This window comes from Mastigoproctus giganteus, chromosome 5 (assembly GCF_048544385.1).
Source record: "Mastigoproctus giganteus isolate SK-2022 chromosome 5, ASM4854438v1, whole genome shotgun sequence".
NCBI classification, from domain to species: Eukaryota; Metazoa; Arthropoda; class Arachnida; order Uropygi; family Thelyphonidae; genus Mastigoproctus; species Mastigoproctus giganteus.
Window position 1 is genome coordinate 78103830 of NC_143579.1, and position 12985 is coordinate 78116814.

Sequence of the window (12985 nt, forward strand, 5' to 3'; positions counted from 1 at the left end):
AACGCAATTAAAAGAATCTAACGAAAATATTCAAAACGATTTTCCTTCCTGAAGCTGTCAACGCTTTTCGACCGAATGTCGTGATCACAGGAATGAAAATTACCGAATCGGATTAAACCTGAAACTTAAATAGTGATTATTTGTCTTCGCGCATACACGTAAAGGTCCACACATCGGAGATCAAATATGGCCGCCGAACATTAACAGAATTCTCGTGTAATTTAATTTCAACAGTTTCTGTAATTAATAGTTGCGTATAATTACATTGAACGCTAAGTATTTTGGCCTCGTTAAATAAAAAAGTATGTTTTTCGTTAATGGCATGAAAGGCTAATTCTGATGCTGTTGAACGAGAAGCACAAACTGAGGCTTCATGTTGATTTACACGAATATTAAGAGAAAATCGCGTCGAACCTTGGTAAGACGAGTCGCAATCACCCCAAGAAATGTTGTATACCAGATCATTAATTTGTGTTGCGAATGCGGAGAGAACCGAGCGATTGTTCAGTATAGTGTGTAACTTCCGTATTGGCCTAGCTACAATTTTAAATTCGGTATCTTTAAAGAATCTGTTAATCGTGTTTGTGGCACTGTTCAACATATCAGACAGAAATAAAGTATTTTTTGATATAACTATTGTTGATTGGTGTAGTATTTTGTATTCTATCCTTAGCCTGTGCCCTAATTCAGTTTATTGTGGTAATGGAATAACCCCTGTTTAAGAATCTGCTAGTTAATATTTGTATTTCTGAGTCCAAAGCAGATTCCGTCGTTGAATATTTATAGGCATTTAGAAATTGATTAAAGATAATTGATCTTTTGTAGGTGAACGGGTGATAGCTATTATAATGTAGAAGCATACCGGTGTTTGTGGGTTTTCGATAGATGCTAAATTGTATTTGATTCAATTCACTATTTAAGTTTCAGGTTTAACCCGATTCGGTAATTTTGATTCCTGTGATCATGACATACGGTCGAAAAGCGTTGTCAGCTTCAGGAAGGAAAACCGTTTTGAATATTTTCGTTAGATTCTTTTAATTGCGTTAATTTGATTTTTAATTGTTTTAAATTGATTTGAATTGTGTTAAATTGATTATTTAATTATTTATATTTTACTCTAATGTACCGATAAGTTGTCAATTTTTTAGTTTTTTCCGTTTTAATTTCTGGAAGGTATCATATGGAAGTGTTCTACGTACTATATTGAAGTATACTCCTCTTATTATTTTACTAATATTATTATCAACGTAGAATATATTGAGTATTACAGCTCTGATTCATACTACCATATATCTTTATAAAAGGTTAAGCATATTTTGACTGCACTTAGCTGGCTGAAAAACAAAACCATTTCAGCAAGCATAAAGTGTTCATGATGGGAAAGGGGTAAACCAAATTTTAAAATATAATTTGGACTATCTTTTTCCCATCAAGAAATTATTCAGTTTACTGAAATTTATTAACAATTCAGTTAAGATAACCAAACAAACATGAATATAAAGAGTTTTGAAACAATAAATAATAATAAAATTTTTGTATTAATTTAATATCTATAAATTTAATCTGATGTAGACAGTCACTTCCACCTATGCTATCTTTTTTAAAGAAAACAGGAGCCTTCTTAGGTAAAGGTCCTATTGTGTCGCCATTCCATAATATCATTCCCTCGAGTACAAGAATATTTTTGGAATTTGTCATTAAAATCACCAGATTTAATATGACTACTCAGGCATATTTACCTTTTTCTTCATTTATCCCTTCTACAGATTTTTCCTCTTGTCTCCTTTGAAATGCTGTTGCTATTTCTTCTTCTGCCACCATACAATACCAAGCTTCCTTTAGCCATGTTTCTTACTTCACTCCTCTCCAAATTAATTCCTCTTTTGCCACTATTGGGCAACACATTTTGACTTCCCATCTTTAAATCAATAAAAATGTCATCATCGTCATCATTTTAATAACTTTTTCTATGCACTTACTATAATTCTCAGCTTTACTTCATTCCAGCTTGTATCCCAGTTGTAAGTAGCACTTGTTTTATAAGTTTTACTACTGGCTATTGTCTTTTCAAATCTTGTGCCCTACTCACCGTCAGAATAATAACAACAACAATACTAAAAACATCTGTTCAAATGTTTCCTTTAATATAAACCTTTACAACTGAGTATGACTCTAGAATCCAATGGTTTTTTGAGGGCTGTGCTGTTGTGCGTACGAAAAGGAACTTGATACTGCTATTGCCATTTGATAAAATTTCAGCAGAAGGATGGACAGGTACATTACTTAACAATAAAAATGCTGTAATACTTCATTTACAATTTATTTCTATTTTATTTCTTTTCAAAGTGATTGTGAAAACAGCTGAAAAAGGAATTGTATTGTTAAATTCTCATTTAGGAAAATAATCTCCATTCTACATACTGTATTTCTTTGATTCTAAGATGCCATCGATTGTAAGATGCACCTTAATTTCAGAAGGAAAAAAAAAAAGCTTTGATTCTAAGAAAAAATAAATAATTAAAATAAAACACTAAAATAAATCTAACAAATATTTTTATTACAATAGAATTCAATTTACTATCAACAATAGTACTGGTATTTATCAGTAGGTATGTTATTCATTACTTCCTTCTGAATCTTCTGAGCCGTTGATATCTGCATCTCAATCAATATCAGAGTCTACTTCACATTCAGGGTCAGATTCTTCTGAGACGTCATTATCTTCATTATTCCACAATATATCATCTTCTGAGCTATCAAGAGTGTTGGTGATGCAACATTTTTTAAATGAGTGCTTTACTATTCTTTATGGAATCAGCTTCCAAGCTGTTGATACCCATTCTGCCAATCTTGATGCCAGCGCTTTAATTTTTCCAGAAGGTTGTTGGTCAACAGCCAGGATTCATATTCCTTTCTCAAGTAATCCTTAAATGGTTTATTGACTGAAACGTTGAGTGGCTGCAGTTTGCTAGTCGTGCCACCAGGAATCACAACCAAGTCACCACGTTTTTGCACGATTTTATTTTTGACACGTTTGGACAAATGTCCACGAAATGCATTAAGTACTAGCATGTAGGTGGGATACGAAGACTTCCAAGACGTCTATTCCACACAGTATTTAGCCAGTCTTCCATAAGCTCCGCCGACATCCATCCATTTTTTTGTGCATGCATAATAACATCTTTGGGGGGAATTTCATTTTTCGGTATGGTTTTTTTATTTAAAATTAAATATGATGGCAACTTTTGACCGTCAGCGGTGATGCATAGCATCACAGTGATACGCTGTTTTTCGTAGCCCGTGCTTATAATCTTAATTTCTTTAGCACCTTTAGTGCTGACTGTGTAATTTTGAGGCATATCGAAGAAGACTGGGGTTTCATCAGCATTTCCAATTTGACTAAACTCGTAGTTTATTTTTTTCCTTAATTGCATCACCTGACGCTGAAAGTTAATCAGCTTCTGTTGAAAGTCTGCAGATGTTGAGCGCCTTAACGATAATCCACTACGACGCATGGGTCTGTTGCACCAGACGTGACTGCCTTTAAAATTAATTTCTCTATTCCGAGGGACTTGGCAATTTCTTTGGCTTTCAATTACATGGCTTGTCGAGCGATGGGTAATCCTTTTGCGCATGTCTCTGTATCAAAACGTATCACAGCTTCATCGACTTGTGGAATTCTTCCATTCTTAGGCCTTATAAAGCACTTGGTTCATAATTTGCACGAAAATATGGAATTGCGATCATTTCTCCAACGACAAATATTTACTTCACTAATGTCAAAATATCGACCTGCAGCTCTATTTCCATGTTCATTTGCATACACAATAACTTTTCGTTTCAATGCGGCTTCGTAGTGCAATCTTTGACATTTTATCATGCAATAAGGGATCAAAATTAACGAAATACAGTAACTCCACTTCTTACATACTTTTGAAGATACAAACAAAACTTCCTAGTTTTTGCTGAGTGAGCTCCACTATAATGAAATAACGGTGGCTTCACATTTCGAAAGCACGTGAAATCACCCAAGCCACTTTATTCTCCAATATAATTGAAGAATGCGATAACGGTCAAATTCCACATAAAAACAAAATGTGTGGTGTTGTACAATGCACGGGAAAATTAAAAAAAAATAACAAAAAACTGCGATTGTAAGACACCGATTGATTCTAAGACGCACCCCGTTTTTATGGGTGAAAAAAACGTGCGTCTTAGAGTTGAAGAAATACAGTAAATCAAAAAGAAGGCAATCTGAATTGTGAGGTTTAGCATATTTGGAATTACCTGTGACCATGTTCCAGCAGATCAGTTTATTCACAGTTATTAAACTGTGAATAAACATTAAACAAGAGAATTAAACATTTTCACTCATGAATTCATGTATGGTTGTTTATCTTCTTTAAAAGTGAATTAAATTACATTTGGTGAATGTTTCGTTTATTATATTATATTAAGTATTCTGAAAATTTCAGTTTTCTTAAAACAATGGCCAGTTTCATTTCATGTACAAAACTTTTGAAATACGTACTTCAAGAGGTAAATATGTATGTTTGTGCTCCTGACCAACTTGAAGGCAAGGCAGATGAGGAAACCTAAATTAAAAGAAAAAGTCCACAATAAGAATATATAAAATAAAAAGCATAATCCATTATTATACAGGGTGATGTTTGTTTGTTGTTTGTTATTTGGTTTTTAGGAGCATTAGCAACTAAGGCCATATTGCTCCGGGAATATGCAGTGGTCATTCCCTGACCTTTCCGCATCCTCCGTATTTGGTGGTGACGGGATCGAACCCCAGTCTAATCAAGAAGTGTGTGCTACGCGCTGCTGCTCCTTCCCACCTGGCTATGGAGGCACCTATATAGATATATATATACAGGGTGAGCATAAAGTCTTTCCCTGATTAAAAAAAAAAATAAATAATAAAATAAAATAACTTAAAAACTATTCTAGATAGAAACTTGCACCTTATGTCATAACAAAGGCCAATGCTTACAGTTTTTTGCGTTGTACATCTGCACAATCTGGGGATGATCTAGGTAGCACTGCAATTGCTGCAATCGCCAGTATCACATTGGCGTCGATGAAGGAGAAAGCTCAGTGTGTTTTGTGGTTTCATAAAACAAAATCGTCAGTTACAGTTCAGTTAAACTTTAGAAGAGAGTATGGGCAAGATCCTCCAGATGTTAAAAACACCAGAGGTTGATATGTAAAGTTTAAAGAGACTGGCAGTGTTGAGGACCTTAAAATAACCGGTAGGCCTAGTGTGAACGAAGAGACTGTTGATGCTGTGTGTGATGCTTTTGAACGCAGTCCTCGGAAGTCAACTCGTCGTGCATCAAGGGAACTTGGCATATCTCAGAGGACAGGATTTTGAGGTTAGAGAGGGACAGCCCTAAAGTGAATGTCTGGTGCGGCCTAATGCACAACAAGGTTATCGGACCTTTTTTTTTTTTTTTTTTCTCCCTGAGCCCACTATTTCAGCATATGTTTACTTGAACATGTTGGAGCAATACGGTGCACCTCAGTTAGAAGAGTTTCAGCCATGGGTAATTTTCCAACAAGATGGACCACCACACTGAAGTTTAGTTGTTTGTGAGTTCCTGGATGCTACATTTTCTAACCAATGGATTGAGAGGGATGGTCCAACACCATGGCCAGCCCATTCACTGGACATTATCCCTCTCGACTTTTTTTTTTATGGGGTATAGGTTACTACGACTCCAGTTCGTAATACTGAAATATTAAAGGCGAGGATAATGGATACTTTTGCTACAGTTACTAAGGAGATGTTGGAAAAAACATGGAGAGAAATCGAGTATCAACTAGACGTTCTCCAGTCAACAAACGGAGTGCATGTAGAAGTGTACTGAAGAGGTTAAAAAAAAAAAATTTCAAGCTGGGGTAAAATTTGCAAAAAGCTGAATGTTTGTACCCAGCATAGTTCTTGTGTAATAAATGTTTGAAATTAGTGGAAGACTTTATGCTCGCCATCTACATTTCTGTTTGAAACAGCTTTGTTCTAAATCTGTTTCAAATAGAAATGCACATTAATAGAATATATCACTCATATCAAACATCCTTCAATAGTTAATGGGAGAAGAGAATATCTACTATTTTCAAAGTTATCAAAAATTTTTATGCAAGTGGAATGCAAACTTTTTTCATTCACAGTCCTGGCATTTCTGAACGAGCTAACATTGTATAACTTTATTACATTTACAACCAAATGCCTGGGTCCTGAAAATGTAATAAAGCTTTGCATAAATAAAAATAGCTTTAATTCTTCGTGGAAATGGTGGACCACCATTTCCACAAAGAATTAAATTGGTAATAGCCTGCAAAGAAATAAAAAATTCAAAAATTTTCAAATCTCTTTGGGGGGGTTCAGAAAAAATCTGGCAAAATAAGCACTTCACCTTTCCTCAATCAATCTCTGCTAGCAACAATGAGAAACAACATTGTAAGAATATCTTTAGGACATCAGATGACAGACCTTTCTGATAGCAACTACTCAATAAAACTGATAAAAAGCAATTTCTGTTAATGAACAAGGATTCCTGTTTCACCCATTTCATACGGACAATGTCTAGTTTGTCATCATCTAGGGTAGCAGGGTTGGAAAACAGCAGGTCATTGGGTGAATCTGACCTACAAGGGTAGTCAGGAACTGCTGGTTTTTGTGTTTCACTGTGTCCAGTGAAACACTGAGACAATGAAAATAAATAAAAATAGCTTGAAATCTGTGCTGACAAAAAGTGAATTGAGATACTTCCTGTATTGCAAAATATTTTCAAGAAAAATTACTAGAAAATTTTATAACTATACAAAATTACAAACAAATTTTGTAATTTTATTTTATTTTTTATTATTATCTTCGAATTTAATAATTTTTTTATCTTCGCATTTAATAGTTTTTCATTTAATACTGGGTTCCTTGTATTATTTCAGAGAATGCATAAAAATTGCATTATAACAATAATTATTTGCTGGAGTTTAAAACAAAAGTTCTGAACGTGTATTTATATAAGTTGAATTTGTATTGTAGATGATTTTTATCTTTTATAAACTGTAAAATTATTCTTTGATTTTACTGTTTTTGATCAATTTTAACAACCGATGTGTAGGTATTGATTAAGAACTTATTATTATCATACATTAACTATCTGACTTTTTTTTCTGTTCTATTAAAAACTTTTGTCTAATATGCTGTTTATATTAACATGTTTGCTGACACCCATGAGGGAGAGCATTCATAAATAATAGTTAAAACGTAAAAGTCTGGAATTCATAGCTAAAAGTGAACACTTATTTTTGGGCTGAGCTGTAAATCGGAACAAAACTCAAAAATTGTATCAAAAGTTTATTCTGTGTACATTAACTAATCTCAACACAAGCAAAACACAAATAACAATGTGTACTAAGCTTTAAACAAAAACAAAGCATTACTGCTAATAGCTCAGTTAATTGCTAAGCTAATAGCTCAGTCAATCAGTGTGCTGACAGGGTTGAGCACTTAATTTTGTTTGCCTTTACTTTTACACCATTTGTATTGACCACTTATACATTTTACAGTACAGCACTCAGGTGGTTTTTTGAGTGCTTATATGTAATACGGCACTGTAGCACTGTTTAACACTTATGTGCATCAGACAGTGAAAATTTTAACTACACATTCTTCAGGGCAAATGTAAACAAGTAGCTATGAAGCTACTGATTTTGTTGATGAAAAACGATGCATGCTAAAAGTGAACATATTGTGTTTACAAATCATTTCAACTAAATGAAGGATAATATCAAATATACTAATATCACATTCTCCACATCAATCTACCTAAGTAGCTTTGTTGGGGGTTATCCATTCACTCCTTTATACTCTTTGTTGTTTCAATGGCTGTTCCAGGGTATAAACAACTTCTCATCCCTGTTCACCTGACATGATGGTTTTAAATACTGAGGGCTGCTGCCTTCATTTGGAATGATCAGTAAAGGCTACATTTTCTAAGTAAGAGTGATTGTGATTTTTTTATTTTTATTTTTATTTTTTTGATAGCTGCAGAAAAGGTCTAATTCCTTGCATGAGTTAGCCATTTTAATTCCAATACTAACTTTCATTTCAATTAGCCTTTAAAATACTGGTTACTAGTCAGGATTTTTTAGTTGAGTTTTTCAAATTTGATGTCAAAATGAGATAGTATAAAACAATTTTCATGTGCCACAAGAAAAAACTGACTTCAATAAAATCTTTATTGATTTATAAAAAGGTAAGCAGAAAGTTTCTAATAAGAACTTAGCTGCCTCATAATTTTGCACACAATTATACTTATGGTTTTCACTGCTAGATGTGGCTGATCGCTTATAAAACAAATCTGCCTTCAAATAATATATATATATATATATATATTTTTTTTTTTTTTCGGGCACTCCTCTACTTACGTACAAACGACTTACGTACAACTCGCAGATACGTACAAAGCCCAAAGCTGTTGCTAATCAATTTTGAACACCTTCGTCATATTTTTTCTGAAGCAGATTTCTGAAGGTCCCTACCATAAAACAATTAGCAGTTTCCGGTTTATTGGGCTTTTCTGTTAGTGCAATGTAATTATAAACGGGTAGTGAACTTGATCTTATTGCATTTGCGATGATACTGATACCTGGTATTCTGTGGGTTTTTACGTTATTATGGTGAAATGGGCTTCCATCTCACTGAAATCTTCAAACATATAAAAAACAAATAAATTTTCAGAATCTTCTCTTCATTCCTATTTTTTGAGATTCGTAAAGTTGTTACTCCATATCTCACTTTCATGTATCGTGGTAATTGCAATTTGTGCATTTCGTGTTCTTTGTTATTGATTGCTTATTTTCTTACTGTTTTTAATTTTACAACAACAAAAAAAAAGTCAGTGAACAGAAATATTAATTAGTTACACTATTAATTAAGGCATGTACATAAGCATAAATGTATTTTTATTTTGTTAATTGGAGGAAGTAAAGTGTAAATTTGTGCTCTATACTTAACTTTTATAGCCTGGGGATAATATATTTCCTATTTTTGCTTATTAGAATAGCTGTTTAATATAATTAAAATGCAGTTTGCAAAGGTGATCACAATGACCACTGCTCATTACATATCATATATGTGAATGGTATTTTACTTGGGAGAGTCCACTGTAAAAGCAATTTGATCGTAGATTAAATTAAATTATGCATCGCATTTAGATTAAATTAGTTTTGAATAAATACTGTACTATATATTATTATTAATTTTATGTTTTTTTAGCCTCATTTAACTCGGTTAAAAATCGTAAAATGCTGTACATTATGCACATGATGAAGTTTGTTGGGGGTTATAATCTCAGTGCGTTATATTGTACTATACATGTATTTTGTATCTACAAGACCGAAGTTGGACTTAAGTACATGAAAAAAAAACCAATTAAGTACGTAAGTCGAGGAGTGCCTATATAGTAAACCCTCCCTTTATGGATTTCAATTTAGCAGATTTTGGAAATAAAGGACAGCATCCACCAAATCAGACTTTAATCTGCATAGGCCCTAGTATTGCCTCAGACTAATGGTATTTACCTTCAGTTAAAATATTTTCACAATAACCACAGTGCTGGGAAATAGGACTTTCCTCACCATCCATCAAGCCCATTAAACATGTTACAACATGTTTAATGGGCTTGATGTAAATCTTGATGTTGATCTGAACCTCTGTGCAAGCACTCTATAGCTCTTCAGCAAGCTTTAGTCAGAGTTTCCACTGCCACTGTGACAGAGCAAAATTTCAAACTCTTCTATTTCACAATTGGACTTAGCAGGCTGGCCTTAGCCACATATAGTCTATTAAAGCAAGCTTTTACTGTACAAACTACTTATGACTGGATATATGTACCGTATATTTTCTCATGTGTGCCATTAGTAGCAAAGGAAAATATACACGCAGTGTAGTAAGTGAAACTTCAGTGTATTCAGCGAAAATATAATGTTGAACCAGTGGTACGTATGAGATAAGTGGAACTGAAGATGAGTCTCTTTAGTTAAGAACATCTAGTCTAGACAGAGAATAATTAGGAAGGCTGAAAAAGAGATTTCCTGTATTCTCAAAAAGAGGAAATCTCTTTTTCTTACCTGCCAAATGAACAATAGACAATCAAGTGGACATATATACACATAAGTATGCTATTTCTTAAGCAAGACTAAACTAAATGCAAATAAGTGAAATCTAAGCTGATGGGGACTTCTGGAACAAATTTCACTCATTAATGTTCCCTTTCAAAATGATCAATTAATTAAAGATAATCAATATATTATGAACTAATGCAGCGAAGAAAGGACAGCAGTTACAGTCAAAAGATGTGCATGGCAATTGGTACAGAAATTTTTTTGAATCAGTCTACAGCAGATTGGCATGGCCTGTGCACTGAATGAAACATTATAAAAATGGAAATTTTAACAAATAAGTACAACTGTATACATTATAAAAAGATGTGTGAAACTGCTTGTGTGCTTAAAAGGGGCATTTTAAAGATTAGTGGCAAGAATACGAAAGATTTATTAGAGGAGTCTGGTAACATATTACTTTTCAACACATTGCATCAATGCTGCAATTTGTTGATTCCAACTGTGAAGAAAATTTTCTCTAGCCATTCCAGGAATGCATCCACTGCAGCAATGCCATTACTGTAATTAGGAAAATGGATGACAGCCATGAATTTTTTCAAATTAGGAAATAGGTGAAAGTCCAATGATGTTAGAGCTAGTGAATGTAGAGGATGGTCCAAGATTTCAAAGCCCAACTCATGAAGTGCAGTCATGGCAGTGACAGACTTGTGAGAAGGCACATTATTCTCGTGGAACAAGACTCATTTGCTAAGTTTTGATTGGCATTCATCTTTGGTGTTTTCATGCAAATGCTTCACATTGTCTGCTTAATATGCCCATGTGCCTGTCTAGCCTTTCTGAAGATCCACTAGCAACAGTTCATCATCATCTGAAAAACCGATGCCATCACCTTGCCAGTAAAAGGAATTGACTTAACTTTCTTTGCTGGAGGTTATTATTATTGTTATTTGGTTTTTTTTAGGAGCATTAGCAGCTAAGGCCATATTGCTCCGAGATATGCGGTGGTCATTCCCCGACCTTTTTGCATCCTCCGTATTTGGTGGTCACGGGCTTGAACCCCGGTCTAATCAAGAAGCGTGTGCTATGCACTGCTGCTCCTACCCACCTGGCTATGGAGGCACATAGCTGTGCTTCCACTGTTTGGACTGCTCCTCTGTCTCTGGCTGAAAGTGATGGGCCCATATCTCATCCATGGTCACAATCTTTGCAAGGAAGTTTGCTGATCTGCTGTTCAACAACTTTGGGGAGTATCGTACTGATCCCTTTCTTCGTAGAGAGAACCTCTGTTATTATGTGATACGAACGTTCAGATGAGATGCCCAAGATGCTGGCAATGTACTGAACTGTCATTTGTCAATCACTGATCACGCACGATATCAATTTCTGGAGTGACAAACTGCATATCTTCCACGGAGTGGGTCAGCTTCCAGGCACTGTCTTCTTCCCTCATTTAAATTCTACTGCACACTTTTTAACCAAGGAATAGGAAGCAGCATCCTCCACCAATGTTATAACCATATCCTCATGGTGTTAGTTCTTCCCCCAAAATATTGGATGACTGCACAGTGACTGATCTTATCAATCTTTCCTCATTCACATTAGCATTAATAGAGGCATATATGAGGTGTTACCCAAATGTTCCTGAAATCTGAACGTTGCGCAGAACTACATCTAGTATGGACTTGTGGCACTAGATAACACTGCATGCCTCCTATTCTTTGTGAATCAGTGTGCCACGTGGTGTCGGACTGGATAGAGTCATTGAATATTTATATTTATGCGCAGTTCTTTGGCAGCATGTTTCGTGTAATTTGCGATGACTGATGTAAGAGAGCAATATGAAGAATAACATGTTTCCTTCTTAACAATACAGCAGAAGAAACCCATAAGAAGTTGAAACAAGCTTTTGGTGACAATGCTTTAGGCCAGACACAGACCTACTACTGGTTTAACCATTTTAAAAACAGTCAAACGTTGGTTGATGATGACGATCGCTCTGGGCATCCATCATCAAACACCGTCCTGGAAAATGACGCAAAAGTTCGGGTGGTGATCATCCACGACATTTATGGCATTGTAGGACTATCATAAGGCACGTGTCAGCGGATTTTGTCAGACAAGTTGAACATGAGAAGGATTGTGGCCAAGTTCGGGCCATGGTTACTGAGTGAAGACCAAAAACAGCATTGCATGGAAGTTAGCAGAGATCTTCAAGAACGGGCCAGTAGTGAACAAAACTTCCTTTCTAAGGTCGTCACTGGTAACAAGAGTTATCCATAAGGAATTCGTCCCTCCTGACCAGACCATCAACACAAAGTTCTACTGCGACATCCTAAGGCAGTTAAGGGAAGCTGTCAGGAGGAATGTCCATAGAAGTGGTGCACAAAGAACTGGGTCCTTCATCATGACAATGTGCCGGTCCACACAGCTCTCACTGTGGCACAGTTTTTGGCATCCAACAACATTACCCCTCTTATTCACCAGACTTAGACCCCCTACAACTTCTTCCTCTTCCCAAAAATGTAAATCAAGCTGAAGGGTCCAAGATTTGACAGCATAGAGGATATCCAAGCCGAATCACAGCGGTGCTGAACACTATGACGAAGAAGGACTTTCAGGATGCATTCAAATTCATGCAAGAAGCACAGAATAATTCTTGGAATAATTCAGTTGCTAATCTTATGATCTTCTACGACAGACACATGCAAGGTTTGGTCAAAAAGTTTAGTGGCACTTGCAAAAAATTGGGCAGTCAGAGAAACCAGATTTGCTCAAAGCTCTGAAGGGATTATATTCAAGACTCAAGATAGGATTAAGAGATTAACAGACAAATTTTTATTTTTCCTTA

At 35.1% G+C, this 12985-nt stretch overlaps 1 protein-coding gene across 1 annotated transcript in view; it reads right to left on the reverse strand.

Annotated features, from left to right (window-relative positions):
• The window catches only part of LOC150085511 (protein argonaute-2-like), a 444788-nt gene that overhangs the window by 192373 nt on the left and 239430 nt on the right, over window positions 1–12985 (reverse strand). Inside the window, exon 8 of the mRNA XM_090373305.1 lies at window positions 4532–4595. Coding sequence (XP_090229431.1) covers window positions 4532–4595 — 64 coding nt within the window. The remainder of the gene's footprint in view (window positions 1–4531; window positions 4596–12985) is intronic.